This window comes from Corticium candelabrum, chromosome 17, assembly GCF_963422355.1.
Source record: "Corticium candelabrum chromosome 17, ooCorCand1.1, whole genome shotgun sequence".
Lineage (NCBI taxonomy): Eukaryota > Metazoa > Porifera > Homoscleromorpha > Homosclerophorida > Plakinidae > Corticium > Corticium candelabrum.
In genome coordinates, this window is record NC_085101.1 from 4,111,051 (window position 1) to 4,135,373 (window position 24,323).

The 24,323-nt window shown below is 42.6% G+C and overlaps 7 protein-coding genes across 7 annotated transcripts; 1 reads left to right on the forward strand and 6 right to left on the reverse strand.

The window, feature by feature from the left end:
• Positions 1–313: 313 nt before the first annotated feature.
• On the reverse strand, positions 314–5,065 carry LOC134192934 (uncharacterized). The gene is made up of 6 exons (XM_062661691.1): positions 4,422–5,065; positions 2,078–2,236; positions 1,850–2,018; positions 1,069–1,283; positions 773–811; positions 314–695 (listed from the first exon to the last, which is right to left on the reverse strand). Exons 1-6 carry the CDS (start codon positions 5,058–5,060, stop codon positions 510–512), a joined length of 1,407 nt encoding a protein of 468 aa, XP_062517675.1. The 5' UTR covers positions 5,061–5,065; the 3' UTR covers positions 314–509.
• Positions 5,066–5,163: 98 nt separating this feature from the next.
• LOC134192936 (uncharacterized) lies at positions 5,164–7,381 on the reverse strand. Its single transcript, XM_062661692.1, has 6 exons — positions 7,154–7,381; positions 6,493–6,792; positions 6,022–6,306; positions 5,868–5,954; positions 5,545–5,793; positions 5,164–5,474 (listed from the first exon to the last, which is right to left on the reverse strand). Exons 1-6 carry the CDS (start codon positions 7,281–7,283, stop codon positions 5,344–5,346), a joined length of 1,182 nt encoding a protein of 393 aa, XP_062517676.1. The 5' UTR covers positions 7,284–7,381; the 3' UTR covers positions 5,164–5,343.
• Positions 7,382–7,577: 196 nt separating this feature from the next.
• LOC134193168 (uncharacterized) lies at positions 7,578–9,221 on the reverse strand. Its single transcript, XM_062661970.1, has 2 exons — positions 8,902–9,221; positions 7,578–8,742 (listed from the first exon to the last, which is right to left on the reverse strand). The coding sequence occupies exons 1-2, from the start codon at positions 9,131–9,133 to the stop codon at positions 7,910–7,912; spliced, it is 1,065 nt and encodes a 354-aa protein (XP_062517954.1). The 5' UTR covers positions 9,134–9,221; the 3' UTR covers positions 7,578–7,909.
• A 33-nt stretch (positions 9,222–9,254) lies between these two features.
• LOC134193167 (uncharacterized) lies at positions 9,255–17,282 on the forward strand. Its single transcript, XM_062661969.1, has 4 exons — positions 9,255–9,492; positions 12,324–14,036; positions 14,102–14,126; positions 16,592–17,282. Exons 1-4 carry the CDS (start codon positions 9,379–9,381, stop codon positions 17,017–17,019), a joined length of 2,280 nt encoding a protein of 759 aa, XP_062517953.1. The 5' UTR covers positions 9,255–9,378; the 3' UTR covers positions 17,020–17,282.
• A 1,578-nt stretch (positions 17,283–18,860) lies between these two features.
• On the reverse strand, positions 18,861–20,947 carry LOC134193264 (protein Abitram-like). Its single transcript, XM_062662086.1, has 6 exons — positions 20,835–20,947; positions 20,703–20,754; positions 19,782–19,912; positions 19,637–19,715; positions 19,259–19,328; positions 18,861–19,187 (listed from the first exon to the last, which is right to left on the reverse strand). Exons 1-6 carry the CDS (start codon positions 20,932–20,934, stop codon positions 19,053–19,055), a joined length of 567 nt encoding a protein of 188 aa, XP_062518070.1. The 5' UTR covers positions 20,935–20,947; the 3' UTR covers positions 18,861–19,052.
• Positions 20,948–21,030: 83 nt separating this feature from the next.
• LOC134192985 (kelch-like protein diablo) lies at positions 21,031–22,938 on the reverse strand. Its single transcript, XM_062661746.1, has one exon. The coding sequence runs from the start codon at positions 22,934–22,936 to the stop codon at positions 21,224–21,226; it is 1,713 nt and encodes a 570-aa protein (XP_062517730.1). The 5' UTR covers positions 22,937–22,938; the 3' UTR covers positions 21,031–21,223.
• Positions 22,939–23,296: 358 nt separating this feature from the next.
• LOC134192724 (tRNA N(3)-methylcytidine methyltransferase METTL6-like) lies at positions 23,297–24,290 on the reverse strand. Its single transcript, XM_062661471.1, has one exon. It carries the CDS (start codon positions 24,249–24,251, stop codon positions 23,457–23,459), a length of 795 nt encoding a protein of 264 aa, XP_062517455.1. The 5' UTR covers positions 24,252–24,290; the 3' UTR covers positions 23,297–23,456.
• Between the last annotated feature and the right edge of the window lie 33 nt (positions 24,291–24,323).

Genomic DNA, 24,323 nt, shown 5'->3' on the forward strand with positions numbered 1-24,323 from the left:
TTTAGTACATGTACATTACAGTGGCAAACTATCAAGCTCCTCCTTCGTCGCGTGACTCACGTGCTCAGTCACGTGCGCGTACGACACAAGACCGCAAACCTTTTTAAACTAGCCTCAGCGTCCCTAGAATTGTTGTACGTACTACTAAAATCTAATACAGTGTACACATTCCTTTGCTTATACAATCCTAGAATTTGATTTGGTATGTTGAACACTTAGACTCGGGGGCCCAGTCCTCTTTCGCGCTGGGTTGCTACACCACGTGCGTTAGTTATCACGTGTCCGTAAGTCCATGTGGTCTCACACGTGTCATTGTCCTAGCACCAACTCCATGTGGTCTCCCACGTGTTGTTGGCAGGCCAATTAAAATTGAATAATTGAATTTCCTATAATCTACCAGTTTGATATCAACAGTGTATCTAATCATATCAGTCATCTAATAGCAAGCCAATCAACAATAAAAATTCCTAAAGATTTACTAAAATGTATCAACTAATAGATCAGAATCATCAACTCTGCAACCGTCCTAGACAAGCATCTCGAACCAACAAACTCAATGCAGCCGCAGGCACCACCTTCAAATACGTTGCATGCAGTCCAGCGTACAGACCACGAGCCCCTTGTTTTCTCACAATCTCTTTTGCCAGCCGAGCAGTAGATGCTGCTCTCACAGGCTGTACTTCCTTCTGCTCGACCTTATGTCAAACAAAGTCACGTGACACAATTGTAGATTTAATGAATTATGGTCGTTAATGTGTGTGTTTTTGTGTACCTGCATTAGCCTTCGAATAACATCGAGAGGATACACAACCTAAAATTTGTCACACGTTACAGTTAGTGCACGACAAAATGAGGATTTCAATTCAGTGAACAGAAAACGAGAAAAAGTAAAAGTATTTCAATTGAATAGTAACCCATGGGTTACTATTATTTCTGTGATCTGCTCCGTAGGTTACTATTAAAGCACGGGTTACCATTCAATGAAATACGATGGTCACGAACCAAAGTCAGTGCAAATGGCCGCACCAATAGATACAAAACAACCAATCAATTAGTTGGTTGACATACCGTCTGTGCTGTTGTTCCTGCGACGATGCCACACGATACAAATAGGGTTACGCTTGGCTTCATGTCTCGTCTCGATGCCCTCTTTTTCAGGTAATCGTATGACGACTGTTGAACTGCCAGAAAGGGTATGATCGCCATCAGAGTTGGCCCCAAACCACGATACAATCCACGAAAGCCACCCGCATCAAACAGAGACGAAAACGTCTGCATGATACCTTCGAAAACAAAACAATTAATTAAACAACGTTAATATTAATTAATTAATATGTATTATATATTATTTAAAATTAATTAATTAATCAATATTAATATCAACTAATTAATTATTTGACATTAATATTAATTAAGTAGTCAGTATTAATAATTAATTACCTTTAACCAATAATACTTATTACTAATCATTAATATTAAATAAGTAATAACATTACTGTTTAATAAATTAATTAGCATTAATTAGTCGGCATTAATATTAATTAATTAATCAATCAATATTAGCATTAATTAATTAATTACTTTTAATCAATAGTACTCAATAGGAAATAAGATTCATTAATATTAATTAATTACTTTTAATCAATCTTAACTGTTACTAAACAATATTAGTTATTATTAATTTCTTAATTAAATCCTTTAATTAATATTAATTATTACCAAACAGTGATATTAATTAATAATTAATTAACTAACTAATTTTAATGACACAAGTACATTACTATGCTCAACTCTTATTTCATTAATTAAATTTTCATTTGTGGCACAAAACGTATAAACAGCAAGCAACCTTGTCTCCTTGCTGATGCAGCTTGTCCGAATTGGCCAGCAACTGTCAAGCGAGCCCGAACGACGTCTAGAGGATGAGTCAGCAATGTCGCAAAAGTCCCAGCAACCGATGCTGCACCCATCCTCCATAACGACTCTAACCTGCCATCAACAATTTCCGCCGGAAACATCTATAAACTAATTAATTATATCGACACAATTTGTATGATCTGTCTATGACGATCAATACCTTGCACAGGTTTGAGTATGCAATGCATATCAATGCAGCATAAGGAAATACACGTGCAACATTGACTCCATTGCCAGCAAAAAGGCCTCGAACACCTTCCAATCTCCACATACGACTCAATGTAGAAAGCACTCCGGCACCGTGTTGAAGTCTCTGAGTCTGCAAAGACAACAACCAATTACCTCAATTGGTAAAGGAAATGCACTCAGGAAGTAACACCTATCAAGCATACCATCTGTCACAATGCAAGTTTCTAAGATTGACCAAGGCCTAATTCTCTTTTAAAGTTAATTGCAGGGGTCGTTGTCCGGCTTATATCACTTCATGATTAGAGACCCACAAAACATCCACTCTAATAGCTGGAGGTTAGAAGACGTTTAGATCAACTCACACAACACGTAGAATGTCTAGAGATGAAGAATGCAAGTTTGTTGAATAGCATCTGTGTGTACACACACACACACACACACACACACACACACACACACACACACACACACACACACACACACACACACACACACACACACACACACACACACACACACACACACACACACACACATGTTGATGCGTTTCTCTCTTTGTATGACATACTGTACTGTATTGCCTTCGTTATCCCACAAGAAACCCTTGCAAACAAATCACTGTTATCAATTAGAAAGGCGAGTTTCGTACAGATCCAGACTCTCCTTCTTAATCATCATTTCCAGAATGGTCTATGCCACTCATCTTAACCTCTCAACCTAGGCCCACAGCAAAACTCTTGATATCTATATAGCAATATGTAACAAATATCAAGCCATTCCATGCTTTGTTTACATCAGTGTTTCACTTATGCCAATTTGAAAACATTCAAATTTAGTAAATCAGACCTGCCTACCTAGCTGAATCAAATGCACGAGTTTGCAGGAAAAAATGCCAGAGAATGCGAGAGTTTTAAATTTTTTTTGACATGCCTACAATAGCATTAATATCATTAAATTTTATATCATAATAAATGTTAAATGATATATAAATAATATACAATTATTAAAATTTAAATATTTGCATGCTCGGTTGGAGTAGAAGCCGTTCATTAATTAATTAATTACAGTATACTTAACTTAAATAAGCAAACTGCAACAAATGTAAAACACTGCCTGTTATTAAAATATAAGCCTAGACTAAATCTATGAACGAGGTACATTTTATATACATATATACATTGTATTTTTTTATATTGTACCTACTAACAGTGGGCAAATATATATATATATATATATATATATATATATATATATATATATATATATATATATATATATATATATATATATATATATATATATATATATATATACACATACATACAGACACACACACACACACACACACACACACACACACACACACACACACACACACACACACACACACACACACAGTTTGTTATAAAATATAATATTATTTCAATATAAAAATAAAAATAAAAATAGAATAAATATATATATATATATATATATATATATATATATATATATATATATATATATATACACATTAATATTCTTGCTGCTAGTTCGGATGTTTTAGATTCTCTGGCCTTCTTCAATCACTTTTCCAGCAATATACAATTCCTTGGTAGTCTAAGGATAGCCAACCCCTCTCCCTTTTCCACTTTCGGACCGTTTTGCCTGACCAACTCCTCCTTCTATGTCAATATTGTGACCCAGAGACTCTGATTGTGACCAATCAAGTATGAAAGAGCCGGATGGAGAGAAGGGCTGGCACATAGACATTGATATCCGGATATCAAGTATGTACTAGCTTAGTTAAAGAAGGGTATGGTTACACAGAACAGGCACGCCCACCTATGGTCAGAATGTGGGAGATTTGATGCCAACTTCGGGTAGGCGGGAGAAAGGTCCCAAATGTGGAAGTCTCTCGCTCAATGCGGGAGAGTTGGCAGCTCTGGTAAATCAACATACCAATAGACGATTGACTATGCAGCTCTAGTTTAAAATCATCCGGGTTGGCAGAAACAATGTTTTGTAATAAAGAACATAGAGAAAGAGCGTCTTTTACAACAAAAACTATAAATTTGCTGTACCTCAGATCAAAGTAAATGCTCTTTGTGTTGGCACCTAAATCTGCCTCAAGAATTAAGATACCATTTCTAACTAATCGACCTCCTCCATGTACTGGTATTCATTCATTGTTCATCTAATCTAGTGATTCTATCAGTTAATTTTAGACTCAACCCACCCTCACTCCGCCGTCGCAGTTCCCGGATTCTCTGTCGAATCCGGATGACGAGGGCGGAGGGATGGGTCAAGTCCGGGTCCTACAAACCCATCCACACCTGAGCTAGAAGCTTGATTCTCTCCAGCGGTGCTGTCAACGTCCTAGATACAACTCCACCCAATCCCCCGGCCAGTAGAAAGCGATACAACGGCAGAGAAGGTGGCGGCAGTGGTGGCGGCGCGAAGTCGGCACCGACATCAATCCCCACGCCCTGCGCCCACTGCTGAGCGACGGAAACGAGAGAAGGGTCGGGAAGATGTGCAAAGAAGTTGCTGAACTCCTCGAAATCGATTTCTCCGCTTCTGTTCGCGTCCACTTCCGCAAACATCGACCTCACTTCTCTGTCAGTCAGTTGCCGGGCTGTGCCCAGACGTCGCATCACGTGACGTAATTCATTCAAGTCTATGGTTCCGGTCATGTCGGTGTCGATCTCCTCGAACGTCCGTCGCAGTCGGTCGGACACAAACGTTACGTACTCGTCTAGGTCGAGTCGTCCGTCGCCGTTCTGGTCCCATGTGAAGCATTGCTTGATTTCGTCATCGGTGAGCGAGAGTGAGAGTTTTTCGCAAGCCGCTTTGAATTCGCTCTCGTCGATGTGTCCGCTCCGGTCTGTATCGATGCTTTCGAACACTTCTACTAGACGAGAAAGCGCCTCCTGACCCAAGGAGGCCGTAGATGCTGAACGGTTTGCTGACATTTGGGTTCTTAACGCGCGCTAAAGCTTTTGTTTTCTCTCCAGGGATACGCGTGCAAGTGACTATGCTATGCATAGACTTCAAACATTTACATGCACCATCTAATACAATGAAGAGTATACCCTAATGTAATATAAAATTTATGGAATACAAACATCCAAATGCAACACAATCTAGACAACTTCACAATGGATACCTACCCATACAAATTACAAAGCAGAAATGTTCGGGCATCTTTGCTGTCTATAACTGCTCGAATCCAAGTCAGTACAAAATATAGTCTGACTACACATACGAGCTATTGTCGGTAGTCTGAGATGTGATCGAAGTACTGCAGCCTTCATTACCGTTGACGTTTCCTCCCATAGTACACAAACCCGACTCGTTTACACGCCCAACACATTCCACAACTGAATCTGTAACAAACAAAAACATTCACGACCGACAGCCTAAACCACTAACACACAAACTGCCAATTCTAATTACCAGATCGTTTCGAATACAAACTCTCCTTATCGACTTCTTTTTGTGGCTTGTCTTCTGAACGTCCGTTCTCCTTCCTCCCACGATATCGTCGAAAACATCTCACCACTATGCAAGATACCACAACAATGATACTCACAACGACGACGACAGACACAACAGCAGCCACAATAGTCATTTCACTGTCGGCACCCGTTGTGTTAACCGTCGGAGTAACAAATGAGATTTCAGTAAACGTCGATGATGGAAACTCTGTGTACATACATGCACAAAGGTTTACAACATGGCTGCAATGGTTCAATCGAGAAGCAAAGCATTCAACCAACCCATTCCAAGATGCCCATTCTGTCCACTCGGCCATCCATAGTCTACACCGTTTTCACAAGACAATCTTGTTTTAGATTTCCGAGGATCTGGACAAACATAAACACATACTGCATTACAAAGTCATTGAACACAACATGTCCGTGTGCTATAAACCGTTTATGACGATTTTGAATGTGACTATGCCTGCATAGCCGATGTCGTTGCCAATCAGGAGACTAACTGTGCTACTGCTGGTCAATGACTGACCGAACAGCATCAGACCAAACAGACTACCCCGTTGTTTGTCGATGATGTCCGATGTATCGCTGTTGTTTACGATCCAGCGAACGTATCTGACCGGACCGCACTTCGAAAGATTAGTGACATTCACCCAAATGGTCAGATTGCATCCAAGCAAAATGTGATATTGTGTCCGATCGACAGAAACATGAGGTATGTCTACAAAAATGATAAAATAGAGTGTGTGTGCATGTGTGTGTGTGTGTTTGTTTGTGTGTGTGTGTGTGTGTGTGTGTGTGTGTGTGTGTGTGTGTGCACGCACGTGTGTGTGTGTGTGTGTGTGTGTGTGCGCGCGCGCATAAGTACAGAGTGTCGTGTCCTGAATGGATTGTTTACGGTACATACCCTCAATAACGGATAGACATACGGGACTACTCCAGCAGTACCTCCCACTAGATGTACGAGCACCACATCTGTAGCATCCTGAATCGGACCGTTTCAGATGAGAGATTGACATCCTATTGTCAATTAGACGCAGACGGCCGTCGTTGCCGCCAGCACTCAGACTGACGTTGTCTCGCTCAAACTCAACGTGCTGAATTTCACTGCAATGAAACTGCAAGTGGCTGTCCACCATTCGACCGACTTCGTGCGACAGTTTAGCTTCCTGTTCATCCAACAGAGCAGCCGGGCATAAGTGGTCATCTATACAAGTAATAAAGTTAACAAGATTTCTCAACACAAGTGGAGAAGTGGCAAGTGTAAGCGTGACACAAGGCGTTTATTTAAATTCTTGTAACAGCCGCCATCTTGGTGGGCAAGTGCATACTCTGTTTTGCTTTCTTGACCTTTAATTACTTTGGTAAAACAGTAAGAGAGCGCCCTTTCTATGTCTATAGTAGCAACCAACGATACAATACGTCTACACTACATTTATAGTCTGCCTGACGTACATCCGGGATGTTTGGGTTGTGACGTCACTTAGCATGACGCACTTCAAGAAATACGAACCACAAAAGCACGACTTGTGAGACATAAACTACAAAAAGCTGGCGTAGAAACTTACCTTGACCAAAACACGACGGTATACTTGCAACGACGAGAGCGACTAGCGTCAAAGTACGTGTTCCAGACGCTCTGGGGGCGCCTCGACTTCTACCCCACTGTTTAGTAAAATTACTTCTTGCCACGATCATATTGATACGATTTGTAGAAAGAAAACAACGGGGAAAGCATCAGAAGGTTACAGCTGCGGCATCAAAGTTTGCGATACGTCATAGATAAATTTCAACCACAAAGACCTCGAGTGCCCGACTGTTGGTTGCGCACTGCATCCAGTAGAATTGTATGAAATCTAAATTATCTTAACCACGCGTGTGTATTACTTAATTAATTAATTCACAAACAAAACATATTAATAAACACAGTAAGTTGGAAAACCAGAGCTTGACAACTTCTCTGCTTGCGTGATCAACCGACAGCGTACTGAACATGACACATCTACTGTGAAACAGCATTGTTATCAACTCAACATCAATCCTAATTAAACCATTTTCTGTATTTTCTAACCCTTCGAGTAAAAATGCGTAAAGCAAATTCCCTGTGAGAACAATTACACACACAAATGACCAGTTTTGTGTTGGTACGGTAAGACCTAGCTACGTCATCATCACGTGACCATTACGGTCTAGATACGTCATCATTAGTCTAATTTAGCTGTATTTTAATTAGATACGTTCAGTTTCATGCCAGACTCCTAGGACTTGGCGTGTCTAATGCTTGTACGGCTGCAAACCGGACAAAATCACTACATCTGATTTAGTTAGCACGATTTTCGGGGAATTCCTCTGTGGCATGTGTAGACAGTTCCATATTCTTCACTGGTCCGGTTGTAATACCCGCCTCCGCTGACAACAAACGTAAAATTGGTGACACCGTCCTTCTCGTACACAAACCTGACAATCTGTTTTCGTCTATAGTCAACGGACGTAAAGCGAATCGGATTGGGCTCGAATCGCACGCAAGTAACACACGGACAAGGAGGAATTGGATGAGCAAGAAATGTGATAGTAACGTCTCCTCCGACGGGCATATCCGACAGCCAGATGTGAATATAGTCGCTACCGCTGGGTGTCGAGTAGAAGACATCCTTACTGTCTGTGTAGATTCTGGCATCCAAGTTGCGACAGCTACTCTGCCATTGTGGCGGCAATTTAAATATCACATCCGGGCTATTGGAGACAATATTCGTCTTCGTTGTGATGCGCCTTGGAGGATCAAAAGTACCCGGATGTCCTGGATGGTAACGAGTTGCCCAGAATGGAACGTGTGTCTGGTGATCTACAAGAAGTGTTATGTTGTCTGGTAGACCATTTGCGTTGGCAATAGGCTCAAACCACTCGTCAGTTTCTCTGTTGAAATAGGTGTCGACGTACTTCAGACCCCTGCACACGTCGAAGCCAACACAGTAAGACTGATCGCCGACCCCCAACAGTGTAGTCAATCCCAGCGGCAGTTCTGACGTCATAACTGCCTTACTCACCGTATACGAACAATTGCTTTTCGTTTCGCGAAAAAAAACCGTCCTATTAAACGCTCTAGTCCCTCTGAGTGCTCCAGGAGGCTTGCTATACACAACGAAGTGTCCGTCTTCGTCTGTACAAAATAACCCAAATATCACGTGACTTTATAAACCAGCCGCCTTTTCACAAAAAAACTAGCCTTGGCCTCCCAAACCTGTCTAACGCCAATTAAAATCGATTCTTAAAAATTGGCGCTACAGGTCTGAGAAGCCGAGGCTAGTACATAACATACCAGGAGACGTGGATACGTTCTGGACGATGTCTGCTCTCACTTGCTCTTCACCATTGCGCTGAAAACGACTGACAGCAACTCTAGCGACCCAACCGGTGCTATCTTGGTAATAGCCACTGAAATGGCTGGGAAAGGCAGGGTAGTAATCTGCGGTTGACGAATCCGTCCCTCTTACAATGATACTGATACACAAAAAGCCAGCTAGAAAGATGTCACGCTTTACCGCCCCCATGACCACAAGGTGTACAGTATGACTGTACCGGACGTGAGCTGCACAATGGTTCACCAAATTTCTCGAGTAGGTGGGGCCTGTGTGGTGTAGCTATTCCGGTTCAGCATTCCCGTGCCTCAAATCATGCCGCGACATCCTACATCTACGTAAGCGTGCACAGTGCAACAATCAGTCGGAGCTCCGCCTGCGTCACGATCCATCGGTTGTCTCTTTCTCTCTCTCTCTCTCTTTACAGTTTGCAGCACATGATGAATTTTGCAAGCCTCTTGATGGCCGCTGCGGCGTTTGCAGTGCTCTCGATCGGCATCGTCTCTGCACAACTGGCGCCCTACGCCAACGGCACGTGTGTTGAGAGAAGGGTGAGCTGTAATATCCGTCTAGCTGTTGCTCGACTTGCCAACGCGTGTTTCAATAAGTTATATGCACGAGCATGCTATGTATATCTACGGACTACAACTTGTTTCTACTGGAGGTAAAAGAATATAGTACCGGCTTGGGTGTGGTCGCGATTTCTAGGCGGAAAAAAGGAGGGAGCCACGAGTTGTTAGATCAGAAGACTGTACGCTGCATGTGGAGAATAATCATTACGATTCAAACCTCTTGCAAACTACTCTGTGTTTGCTGTGCGTAGGAAAGTCAGAGCAGCTGAGGGGGTTTCCTTCTAATGACTTGTCGAGCGAGTGTTGGTTCGTTCTAGTTAGCTACGACGGTGAGAAGATCGTAATACTTACAGTGGGAGCGTCTTCTAGAGCCTCAAACACACCATTTCAATTTCTTCCTGGTGCGGTTTTCTCTATACTCATACAGTGTTACCGAATACGCGTGTACTAATTAACTAAATTAATAACCTGCTAATTGAGCGGACATCCAGACTGTGCATCCAGCGGGACACCTAACCACGAAACCTCAAGGATTCCTAGCTACGTTAGAGGACGCGTTCGATCGCATAACTTGTGTTCGATTTGCTAAATTAGTTCTGGAACTGTGATAACCACACCCTATTATTGTTTGATTACCCGGACGTTGATAGGTAAATGGCGCGAGAACTTACACCCGACGCAATACAATCGACCTGCTCATTACTTCAAGCGAAATTGTAACAACATCAACATTGAAGACCTTCAGGAGTCCCTTTTGTATCACAATGGAACAGTCATCAACGTCTCCGGAATCTCTAGCGTTAGTCCAGATCTCACTGCGTCAGATCTAGCGTCTTGTGAAGTAGCTCTGTCAGAGTTTGCTGTCATGTACGTCGAATCTGCGTTCGATTTAGCGTCTGGCAGTTCCATCGATTCCAGTAAGTCTAATACACCCCAGTTCCAAGTCGAGAACTAGTCGAACGCGCACGGGTAGTTTAGATTTGGTACGTAGACAGTACAATATACACCCGGCTAGGAAACCATGCAGACATCCGGTTAGTAATCTGGTTGTTTGAGTTAGCAACCACAACGACAGTTAGCAACACGGACAGTTTAAACATCTAGTGCCAACAGGAAAGCAAATTTTTGCCGATCAGATTTATCCATAATGCTGATTCACATGCATACCCCGGTCGTTCATTAGATGCGTGCAGATTGCCTAGTTGCCTTACTTGTGTGAACTGCAGCTCTGCAACGAGTTGTGTGCGTGTGCAATAATGTACGCATGCATGCTAGAAGTCTTGCGTTTGGAAGTCGTTGCGAAAGACCAATTTGCAAAGAGTGACATCAATTGGATGTGCATGGTTAGCGTTCTCTGAAGTTTCTAGATCATGTCAGTATTCTAGAGGGTTACTTGCTTCCTGTTCCTAGATATAAAAGTTATTGAATGTTAATTGTGGGCAACGTTCATGCATATAGATATAGGCTCGAGAGTCCATGCAGCCGCCTTCCCCACTAGGAGGCGAAAAACTCTAGCCACATTCCTACTGCACATTTACTACAAGGCGTGGTATTTTCTGTAATGATCACGTGACTACGAGGCACATTAGGACGTCACATGTGCGTGTTACGCCTCGTTCCATTTTGCAGTCAACGCACGTGTTGCATGCAAGCTATAGGATTGGCATAGGTTTGGGTCGACCTTAAAAAGATGATCCTTGCTGTTACGCAAACAGAAAGACAGTGAGATAAAGAATCGGAAAAAGTCGATCTGTTGTTATACAAACTTGTTTGGCACGCGAAACCAGAAAAGCCCAAGGCATATCCGTCAGAGTGAAATTACACTCGCATGGAGTTCATACATGGCTGTCTCCAGCTGGTCTTCCGTGATTCTAAATCCGTCTCCTAGGGGCTCAGTCTGGACACGTGCGCCTACTGTATATATACACACGTAGTTCAAGTCCTACAAGGATTCCTAGATCTGGTAACGCGAGAGTAGATTAATTAATTAAATAAAGAGAAATCAAAGAAATGCTCTAAGCCTCTACGGAGTGGAGTATATATTGTTATGCTATAAGGGAAACAGGTCGCGCCAAAATTTGTCTGGTTCACACTGCATACTATAGTAGGAGTAAGAACTGTGGATTAAGGGAGCTATGCATGGTCCCCCAATAATCTTCCTGTTTCGTTTCTCTATTTCGAATGTTGCAATAGATTCGTGTTTGGTCCCCAAACCTCGAAAAATTCCTACGCCTATATTGCTGGGATATTTCGTTGTTTGTTTTTTGTATTGTACACCGAGGGTTTTCCTATCAAACGCGTTACTAACAGTACCCTGTTGACAACTGTCACACGACAACAGGTCCTAGCCTTGACTGATCCGGCGCTAAGGTTAGCTAGAGTTAGGGTTAGGTTGGCGTTGGCGTTGGGGTTGGGGTAAGAGTATTATCTATGGGGTATGGAAGGGTTGGGGTCCGGGTCCAGGAGCACTTATGGCAGCCACAACCGACCCCCAAACCAGATAAGGTGGGGAATCAACTATAGCGTGACAGCACAACAAACACGGGGTTTGCACTAAAAGAGAGTTAAAAGCACGGTTGAAGTTCGAGCCGGTTACACGTCTGCACACACACACGTGTGTGTGTGTGTGTGTGTGTGTGTGTGTGTGTGTGTGTGTGTGTGCGTGTGCGTGTGAGCGTGCGTGTGATCATCCATATTCATGTCAATAACAAAACTACTTAGAGACTAACAGAGCCATTATCTGTGCTTCTTCAATCAAGGAATGCTGGCAACGCCGCTGCTTAACAATTTTATTTCTTGTCTGTTTCTAGCCGTCGAATACAAGTCTGATTACTAGAAAAAATTTAAATGACTTGTCGGACGATGAAATTCAACGTCTCCGCAATGTATTCCAAAAGTTAATGGAGTTGGACAAGACAAACCCTGAGAAAGACTGCACGTATTTAAATGTAGCCAAACATCACGGATGGTTCACAGCCACGTGTCAACACGAGACGACCACGTGTTTCCAACACGGATTTCTCCCATGGCATCGTGTCTACGTCTACGAAATGGAACAGGCCATGCGCACCATCGATCCAACCATATCTCTGCCTTACTGGGACTTCACTTCACTTCATTCGCCTACAAATACAACCCCCGTTCAAGACCTCCTTCCATCTATTGTAACAGAACGTTACTATTTTAACAAAGACACAAACAAGACGGAATTTAATCCTCTCTTCACGTACACCATTCCATCTATTGACGGAGCGGATGCGAGTCCCCCTAATCCAGGCATCAACGTCAGCCGCAACACCGGAGACGAACTGGGCTATCTCGATTTCGTTCGTGGTCTTATATGCAACGCGTTTGTCTTATCCCATTTCGACATATTCTCGAGACACTACGAATGTCCTCACAACGCCATGCACGTCTTTCAAGGCGGTTTCATAGCTGAGTACACGTCGAGCAGTCAAGGATGGTCATCCTTCGATCCTCTATTCTGGTTCTTTCACACTAACATTGACAGAATCTGGGCGGGATGGGAGAAATCAAACGACGACTTTACAAGCGTATTTCTTAGCAAGACAGATACCTTCTATCCGTTTTTTGATTGGACGTTTGAGGAACTAGTCGACTACGAAGCAACCATGTACTATACGTATGACAACACGTTTACTACAGACTTTTGCGATGAGACACCCCAACCAGGTACAAAAGCTCTTTTTGCGCATTTCACCCAGCTTCCCGTCGCTCACGACAAAGCCTACTCGGTTCGTCTTATCGTCGATCCCAACGGCATAACTGGCAACAAAAGCGCAAACTCGCTATTGACGGAAGACAACATAGTCAGTGAGGTGGCCATGTGGCGTGCTATGCCGTCAAAGTGCACGTCTCCGACATGCAGAGCTTGGTGTCCGTCTCTTCCCGTCAGCTCACAGAAGAACGTCAATTTGGGAAATTTTCCGAATTTCTTCTCCCGACCGTTTGATGTTTCCCACGCGGTTTTTGTTGACGTTTACGGCAAGGATCAAGACCCCGTCGATTTGTCGTCTGGAATTTTGGCAAATGATCTCCGCACACAACTAAAAACCAGACTACAAACCAACGCTGCTTCTCTGCCGGATGTGAAAGCTCCACAGCTTACGTATGGAAACATTTTGTCTAAGCAAGATTATTTAAATCTTGCTAAAGTCAGTGCAGACGCAATGACAGCACTGATAGATTGGCATCCTATATCACCTCTTGAAGCCGAATACCCTCCGATAAAAGTAGCAGCCGGAGCTGAGTTAACCTTTCAGTATTATGTCTCCGACCATTCCGTAGCCCAAGTGTTTGAGAACGAGTTCAAACAGTGTGGTCCCAATCCTATCCAACCGCAGTGTCTTCCCAAGCCCAAACAGCAAGGTCAAGTCAATTGTACTATCCAACTGCCCGAAACAGTAACCAACACAACCTATTTTTTCATCTGCACGCAAAGTGACCATTGCGGAACACGGGGTATGCGCATACGAGTAAAAGTCGGAGATGGCGCAAACATAGTAAGATATACTAGTAATTAACGATTGATTTTGTTCATGATAGCTGATGAGCGATTTGTATTTAGCCCTGCTCAGACCACTTAACTACAGGTGAGCTATACACCACACGACTAAAAGAGTAAATAGACAACTCGGCAGGTTAGAGAGACGATGAGTAGCCTCGCAAGCCAGGGTGTTCCGCGCAGTCGCTGAGCAAACGCACGTGAATCTCGCGAGGAGGAGGAGCTTTTACCGAAATTGCTCCAGCGCGAGAAGAGCCTGGTCGCTTTCGAGAACGTCATAGTGATGTGTGACCCCGGATCCGGTTTCATAGCTTGATAAAGCTAATTCGATTAGGTAAGCATGTACGTACGGAAGTTGAGAACACGCGACATCGCTTCACGCACTTGCTTGTTTTGCACGAAGTACGTAGTTGACATCATCGGTCGCTTCTAGTATCTAGCTAGACAACTCGGCCATTAATATTCTGCAGTGTCACGACTTCATTTCAGCATTCAGTTTTGCCAACAGTACACCGCCGAATCTAGATCCGCAGCGCGGTAGTTTGAGAAATGAACTCATTGTAAGCCGTTAGTGTATGTGTAGCAGTCAGAGTCCGTGCATTGAAACAAGTCGTACGTAGTACACAACACATGCAACTACGAGTCAACTCTACACTTCCTGAACATGGTAGGTCCACTGCACTGCTGTTTTCCCATGCCTTATATGTCTCCAGTTCACCGTGACAAAAGCCAATATCGTACAAAAGAGCCGCTTGCTGAGTCAAAAGTACCGTCAGATAGACTGCGTTAGCAATACACGCCAATCTAATCATGACGTGGAGAAGTCAACAAGCTTTATGCCACTGCTTTGAAGAACCGTTGAGTGAAACAGGGCCGGCAGTTCTCACACCATTTCCCTATCAGACTATAGATGTCAGAGTAGACGCGCAAGAGTGGTGAACACTTCTATGTCGGTTCTAATTCGCGCAAACCTGCAGATGAGTTCAGTAGAAAGAAACGTTGCTGGAGAGTGTAGGTTCAGCGGACCAGTCTCATGTAGGCCATTCCTGGGCTCATTATTCACCAGCACTTTGTCCATCAACAGCTTCACTGGCTTTCCTGTTCACGCGCTCTCCGCGGAGGGCTTCCTCTCTGCTTCATGTATCACACGCAATTACACTAACAAGCTCTTTAGGAAATGGAATTAGCTTTATCAAGCTATAAAACCGAATCCGGGGTCCCACGTCACTATGACGTTCTCGAAAGCTACCAGACCAATCCCGGTAAAAGCTCCTCCTCCTCGTGTGATTCACGTGCGTTTAGCTCAGCGACTGCGCGGAAGAGCCTGGCTTGCGAGGCTAGACAATATAGAGCACAAGCTGAAAACAATTAATACAGCAGTAGCAGCAGCAGCAATAAATATGTAAACAAATTCAAACATAAAAAGGCTGCCAGACGAGCAGTGTTTGTGCGTGCGTGCGTGTGTGTGTGTGATAGAGAGAGGGAGGGAGGGAAGAAGAGAGAGAGGGAGGGAGAGAGGAGGGAGGAGGGAGGGAGGGAGGGAAATAGAAGAGAGACAGTCTCACACTGATGACAATTAACACAGAGAAACATGTGTCTACACAGTGAAGCTGCAGACTAGCGAGTATTAGAATAAAAACGCAGGGTTTTATACAGACATCCTTCTGCTAGAGAATTTCCCCCACGAATTGAACTATAATTACGTCACTAGAAACGTCGATAGCAATAATACTGCAACAAATGGCATGTTAGACTACAGTCAGAAAAAGTACCCAATGACGCTGCTTGCATGGTCATCTACTAACGTGCTCAGCTAGATCATGTAACCTCTGTTTACAATTTCAATTTTCTGGCTTTACCTAGTTAATAACAAACACATCAACAACTGCCATCGAAATTAGCTATTTCGATGGGGATATTTGATTGCTATTCTCATGAGATGCTTCCGGTTCCCTCCGTCAGATGATTCTGAAGTCTTGTCTAATATATTGGAAGACATGGTGATAGACCAAATTAAAAACAATAGAAAGAATGGGCGTTGCCCTATGTCACGAGTTGTTTAATTAAAGGATAAGGTGAGTAGGTACACGCGTGAAGCGGAAGAAACGCAATGAACAAGAAAGAGGAACCAGCGTATAGCTCACACCACCATACAGACATTAACAATACACGCAACTAACTTCCTAACTATGAGTATCTAGAATATCAATGTTACCAGGGACCAGTGTTCATTCGACTTTAGTTAACACAAACTCCGCCCATTTCTTCAAATATGGTAACCCCAAAATAGTTGCTTGCTGACACGTGACACCCTACCATTTTCCCTACCAATATGAAATTTCTGTATAAAACCCTGAAATGAATGTGGAAATGCAACATGTGACACATATACGAACGTGGTTTCAATAAACAAATACACACATCCAAATTAACTAAAGATTTGATAGATAGACTAAAGCTTTACAGACATCAGACATACGAAGATGCAAGAAACTTGCTAAATAATCACATGACATATGAAATAGCTACATTACTATCTGTTTCTATATATAGATTGCGATGAACCTGCCTGTCCCCTTCATGCTCATTGTCGACCTAAAGGAGCTGGAAAATATCCCAACGGAACCGTCATTATCTACAGCTGTGAAGAAGACTATAGGCTAGAAGGATATCCATCTATCACATGTCTACCAGATGGTCTGTGGTCTTCTACCCCACCACAATGTGTTGGTGTGGAAGACTGTGCAGTAAGAGCTTGTCCTGCACATGGCATTTGCAATCCACTAGCAGCCACATACGTTTCCAATGGCACAACTATTGCTTACAGCTGCGAGGAGGGTTATGATGTAGTTGGAAACAACAATTCCACTTGCTTAGATGGTGCCTGGACCTCGGACGTCCCACAGTGCAGCAACGCTATGATGATGGGAGTAGGCACAGCATTTCTCATTATTATGGTGCTAGTGTCGGCAATCTTCTAGGGACAAGTTGCCAGGCGCCATTCTACCACTAAAGTTTGCATGTTTGCTGTGTAGTCTTTCTGTTTGGCACTGCTGTGGGTGAAAGTACACTGATGATTCTGCATGTGTTGTTCTTAATTGTTTCTGATTAGTTAGTAGCTGCTGCAAGAAATAGTTTTTTTTAAGTTTGACAGAATTTTTTTAGTTTGTAGAACATTGCTTGCTTATAGTTGTTGATGTTGCTATAGAACAGCTGCGCTGTTAAAATTTACGTGCTGACTCAATCAACAGTGTGAAACACCCGTTGCATTCCAAAACAGGTGTGCAGGCGGGGATCAGAAATTTTCAAAAGAGAGGGGCCAATGGTGTCTGCACGAGCCACACCCTATAGCAGCTACCGTATTTCCACGAACAGAGCCCCATGTGGTACTATTTTTCATAGTTCTGAAACATGGGGCACTATTTGGACATGGGGCACAATTCGAGCATGGGCATTATTATTTCGCAAGCACGGAGACTGTTGCATTGTTTGCTTGCGTATCATCACACTACACACACCAAAAACTATCTAATCTAGGGCACGTTTGATTGGGCTATTCCAGCCTCTTCCAGAGAGTCTGGAAGAGGAGCATGCTCTTCCAACCAGCAACAGAGTCGGTAGAGTTGGCTCTTCCGACTATAGCGGCAGAACCGTAGAAGTTGGAAGAGGGGCGTGCACACAACTCCTCTTCTGGAAGAGGCTGGAAGAGCCCAATCAAATGTGCCCCTAATCTTACAGTTACCCCCTGGCTAGCTACTTTCATTTTCACTTGAGTCGTATTCCTTGTATGTTGAATACATTGAATCTTCATCGTCATTCAGTGGTTCTATATATGGGTGTTCATTTCATCTCAAACGTACACATTGATAGACATGCATGCATATAACTGGGTTTGAATACTACCACAGTGGGGCACTAATCGAGCATGGGGCATTATTATTTCGTATAGGCTCATCATGGGGCTTTATTTTATGGGGCACTATTTGAGCATGGGGCACTATTTGAGCATGGGGCACTATTTGAGCATGGGGCACAATGAGGATAAGGCACTATTCGCGGAATATGGTAAATCTGTATTTGACCTACGGAACCAGCAAGCTCACTTCAATCTGTATTAGGGTTAATTTTCTAGCATATTCATTAGATAATTATAGGCAGATAAGTAGAATTGAACAAATTAACCATCCATCAAAGCATTAAGGTACGCTTGCTTACTTTAATAACACAACAAACAATATTTCAGCTGCTGTGGGCGTGTCGTTAACGTTAAAGAGGCGGGGGATCCTGACCCCAGGACCCTCCTTTCTATCTCTATCCACCTGAGTGTGTGTGTTGTGTGTGTGTGTGTGTGTGTGTTTGTGTGCGCTTGCGCGTGTGTGTAACGTTATACATGCACAAGCCCTTTCCAGTCGAGTAGAGCATATGGGGCTACACAGAATACCAGCGAGCAATATGCAAACAATTTTTAGCAGCAAAGACTGCAGCTACAACAATTATGATTGTGCCGTTTTGTGTAGAATTTGTTCAAACCATGAACCTTCACGAGTCCACAGCTTCCATAATATTTGGCCTTCATTCGTGAGGTACAACTATCAAATCATAAAAAAGAGAATAAAATAATGTGCACCTTTAGTCGGAAGACCATCACTCAACGGCATCCTCCATGAAAGGTAAAAGACTTAAGTGAAAACTTTAGAAACGAGTCAAAGCGTGACAAATGGACATGTAACAAATTTGATTTAATCCAACATAGAGAGTACGTGATGTCCATTCTCTTGTAGATAGAAATTTCAGTTCACAAATAATTAAATAATTTCTCAAACCTTGTCATTGTACTTCCAAACTTGTACTGCGTGCTGTATAACTTTTATTCTAGCAATCCCTACTGCTGTGGCCTGTCTATATCACGTGACACTTGCAACAATGAGCAAGTTCCACTAATCCAATGTGCAATCATTCGAGAACGAAAACCAAACATCAATTTTCCAGTAAGTAAACTCTATTATTAACAACATCATTTCAAAACTTCGTCCATGTCTCTCTGCTGTCGCTTTTGCTTATAATTTTCTTCGGTTTCTAAATACTGCAAGATGTCGGCACTTTCAGCAAACTTTGGTCTCAAAATAGCCAAGTATCCTTCTGCTTCAGGCTACACCAATCGCAGTCAACACAACTTCAATAAAGTAATACTACTACAAACAATCAAACATGATGACTAACTGCATCTTTTAGAAGATTTGGCGTCACAAGAAGTTGATCATTGATCTCAAGCAAACTTGATCGAATGCAGCTAGCGACAATATAAGTAACTGGTTGGTTTGTGTACATGTATGTATATGCCAATCTAGTTGTCTGCCTGCCCGCATGTCTGTTTTGCTATTCTGTCTTACATGCAATGTAAACAGGCAGAAAATAATGGAGCCATAAAACTTTTGTTGTGACTCTCTAAATTTGATTGAAAACAAATCCAATCTCCTATTAAACTGAGGTTTGTGTACTATAATTTTTTGATAACTATTTACGCTCAACAATCCGTACATATTCTCAATCACTCAATGCAGCAAAGTACGTATACAAAAAATAAGACGGATTACTCACCTGTATGTAGTGTACTGACTGCCATCACTACAATATACAATGCAGACAGGTGATAATGGATTAAGCCACTGTGCTCCTTCTATCACACGCAAAAAACGAATTAGTTTGCATGATCGGTTGATTCACATATAATATATGTGCATACTTTTTCGCTTGCCAACTACTTTATTCTTTGTTCTGTCAAGCCGATTAGTTACCTTGTAGTCAACCTTCGTCACCTGAACATCTTTATTGCACACAATCGGATGTGAAGGTGCCAAACACAAAACACACATTCTATAAGCAATAATTAACAAAACACTTTTATTGAGCGATCAGCACTATACTACAACATTACACTATAATGTGAGGTATGAATTCAAAACAAGGACTGCAAGGTGTACACCCACCTCATGTTAAGATATGAATCTGTGATCGACGCTACCAACATACAACTACAAGTACCTACTACCTTACAAAGTCTTCCAAACAAACCAAACAAGCCAAACACTTTATTAGTTACAGTCACTACTCTACAAAACAGGTTGGTAACTCTGATTCTTCCCAACATTTCTAATTGACTCGCTATACTAGAGTCAGACCTCGTTATTCCGACACCCGATAATCCAACACCTTCACTTTCTGATGAAGGTCTACACGTGAAACCAAATTAAATGGGTTGCTGTGTATTTGTTACAGATAATCCAACAGTCACGTTAGTCGGACAGAAACCATGGGAACAAACATGGTCGGAATAACAAGGTCTGACTGTACTATACTACAAGGTTAACATATTCATACTTTTTGTCCTTATATATAGTATAAGTTATAAACTTATTTTTGTCTCTAGTATGTGTACACAACAATATTATATTATCTAATGACGTTGAGCTAGGAAGCACCAAATTGCTCTGCTAACTTCACATTACTATTCAAGTGATGCTGCCATAGATGCTGCCTAAAGATATTCCAATTTCAAACCAACACTTGCAGTATGGTACGTATTTTTATTAATTAATGATTAAGTATTTAATCAATTAGTTCGTGATCCCTATAGGTCCTGTAAACATGAACGATTTTCTGAAACCTGTTACTGTGCTGTAGTACGCAATGGTCTTCCCTGGGTCTTCCCTTCACGTCTAGACACAATTCGATTTGCAATCAAGATCGAACTGTGTGGAATTGCTGCTCGCGTTCAGTTTGAATTCACGCGACTCACCGATAGCGTATCCTCGTTTGAAGTAACGCTGAATGTATGGTACATGTTCTCCAGTGACTCCAAATTCATCCATTGCTTTCGATAATTCAGAAGACGCCATAGTCAGACTAGAGACTGGGCATGCTTGTGCGCATACAGTAGCCTCGCGATCCCGAGAAACATTGTTGGTAAAGACTCGACAAACAGTGACGTCAGATCTTTGCAATTTGTATATATGATTTAAGTTAACACATGACTGCTTCTGCTAAAAATTGCTAAAACCCATTGCTACTTTCATTTAGACATAATTCAAACTTTGTGCTCCTACTAGAACATGCATGACATCAAACAACCAATCAAAACCAGTCACACTAAGCTTGCTGTATACATTACTACAGTAGTCTCCTATCTTATGTCATACCACAACACCCAAATCGCCTTCTACTGCTTTCCATACTAGCCACGACAACCCACTTTTTCTCCTTCTTGTCAAACATGTCAACGGTACCTACTTCATCTTGTCCTCCCAAGATATATAAATCATCTTCAAAAGCAACCAGTGATGCTCCGATACGACATTGTCTCAAACTTGTCATAAATACCCAAGAATCTGTTTTTGTGATATAGAATTCAACTGAATCTAGCAGCTGTGACTGATTTGTCCCACCAGCTGCAATAATGGTTTGACACTGAGCAGCAACTGCTGCTAGGCATCGGCATGACTGCATAGATGCAATAGGAATCCAACAATTGCAATCACCATCATACTTCTCACACACACGAATGTCAGTTGATCCATCGTATCCACCAATAGCGTACAGTATTTCATCTATAACGGCTACACCAAGCATACTTCGTTGACTCGTCATAGGTGAAACGATTGTCCAAGTCTCGGTTTTTGGGTTGTATTTCTCAACGGAACTAAGACACTGTGAATGTCCATCATGACCACCAACAGCATACATCTCACCTCTGACTATTCCACATGCAACACTACTCCTCGCTTCATTCATTGGAGGGCACGAACACCATGTGTCCTTCTCTGGGTTATAAATTTCAACAGAACTCGAAGCTTGTTGACCATCACTACCACCTACTACATAGAGCACATTACCCAAAATGGCAATACCAGCTCCACGACGGCACACAGTCATCGGACACACTGACTTCCAGGCACGCGTGTCTGGCTTGAATGTGCTGACTGTATTCAATACAGCACGCGATGGACGAGCTTCTCCACCCACAACATAGATACATTTGTTGCTGCTAAATGAATTCCTTGGTTGAATCTGATGCGATTTGGTCTGTTTCGTAAAGTGGTAAACCTTGATTTCTTCAATAACCGACTGACAGTCATCTCTACCAGCAATGAGATCGTTGGTTAATATGTGTTCAACCAAGAACGCCCACGACAAGCGCAACAAACGAACATGTTGTAGAAGATCTGCAGTAAGCGCAATGCGTGATTCTTTATCATACTGTAGCCAATCAAAAGCTGCATGAAACACTCTTTCTTCACCGTCGCTGTTAAGACTGTCTTCTGCCAGCAATTTGGACAAAGTTTCATAATCTAGGGTCAAAAATTCTTCTCCATTCGAAACATTGTCGAAATGTTCAACAGCGTATGTCCATGCTGTTTTAGCCAGACTGACACAACTGTGTAGATCAGCAAACCGAAATATTCCGAGACAATTCTCAGCATTCACACAGTCAGCAATAAAACGAGAACATTGTTCCACTATTACATCCATTTGCAGCATTCTCGCTGCAGAAAGAACACTCTGCACGGTAGACTCGTCGAGAACAACCTCCGCAGTATAGACATAGTTCAGAAGCATTTCCATTGCAACGTAGTCGACGCCCTCCATTTCCACTTTCATCTGTCCTGCCTCTGTCATCCCGCTAGCAAACATTGCTGCGAAGTACGGACTAGCAGCAGCTAGTACAAGACGGTGAGCCTCAAAGGTGCAGCCATCGACGAGCAAGTTTACATCAGTGAGAGCTCCTGAGTGTCTGAATTCGACCATCTTTTCCAGTAGATTGGCAGCATGTGACGTAAACAGCTCTGAGGGAGATGTATCGCTAGACATCGATCTCTGTCGTTTACAGTTCCTTCTCTGCATGGTAAATGGTAATCTTCCAAACCACGCGAACGTGCACGTGTGCTTAGCCCTGTAGTCTCGCGTAACCAGACCCTACCAGCCATCACTCTCGGCGATGGTCTGGAGAAATGCCTAATCAATTTTTGTCTGCGCTTCCCAAGAATAGTGGGGATAAAGACCTCTTTAAAGATTTCTGTAGTGCACTCTTACATACAGCCCAGAGCCGTACGTACGGCTCTGATATAGCGCTTCGCCTCGCGTCCCCAGACCACTTTGTAAAATTCCCAAAACCTAAACAATTTCGCACGCGACCTGTGTATGCACTTATCACACTATAAATTATACTGTATGTCGCATAGAAGTAGATCTACGATCTAGGTGTTGCAGCAAGTAGACTTGATAATCATGTTATAGCTCCTAGATACTTTAGGTAGCAGATACACCACCAGAGTCTATTATTAGTGCCAAATCATAAGTGACAATTAATTAACAATTTTACCTAAATATAAATATTTATTGAAAAATACTGGAAATAATCATCTTACTTCGCTTTGCTAAATCGTCCTTGTACAAATACACGTGGGACACATAACCCTTCTTTCTTATTTACGGTCTCTCTATGGACGTAGTCACAGCTTACAGTTACAAAGCCAGAAGCAGTAAACACCTCCTTCATCTTATCAACTGAAAAATAGTACGCTCTTGTGCCATCCTGACGAACATAAAAGTTCTCTTGTAACTTGTGGCCTCGTGCAAATCTAAGCATGGCATGGTCATAAAGTCCATAGTCTCGAATAAGAACAACACCATCACGCTTCAAAACACTGTGCACATTTTTCAAAAATGTTGACATTTTGTCAGGATGAACAGATGAGAGAACAAAGACAAGAGTAGCAATATCAATACAGTCGACAGTCACGTGTTCATCCAACTTGTCACGCGTGACGTCACACTGAAAGGCGTGCACTCTACTCTCATCATACAAAGGATGGTCTTTCACAAACTGAACAGCCCTCTGAGAAAAATCACAAGCATGAACAAACAAGTCGACTCCTTCCTCAAGCAGTGGATAAAACAAATTCCCCACACCACATCCGACCTCTAATAGCGTCTTCCTCCTTTCACCACCTGCACCAATCAGTTCCTCAAACTCTCGTCCAGTCCAGTGACGGTCCTTGAAAAAACGCGTCTCATTTCTCTTGTAGAACAAATCCCAGTTACGCCGAGCCTCCTCCTCCAATTGACGTTGCTTGAAATCCGTTACAAACGTCACGTCGCAAGCGAGTTTCCTTCTTTCATCGTCAGTCAGCTCTCGCGGACCCGCGCGGTCCGTCATCTGACTAGGTCACGTGCAAGTTGATTCCAATGGTGAACTATGACTGTCCTTCTCTTTCCCTAGTTTTTGCTG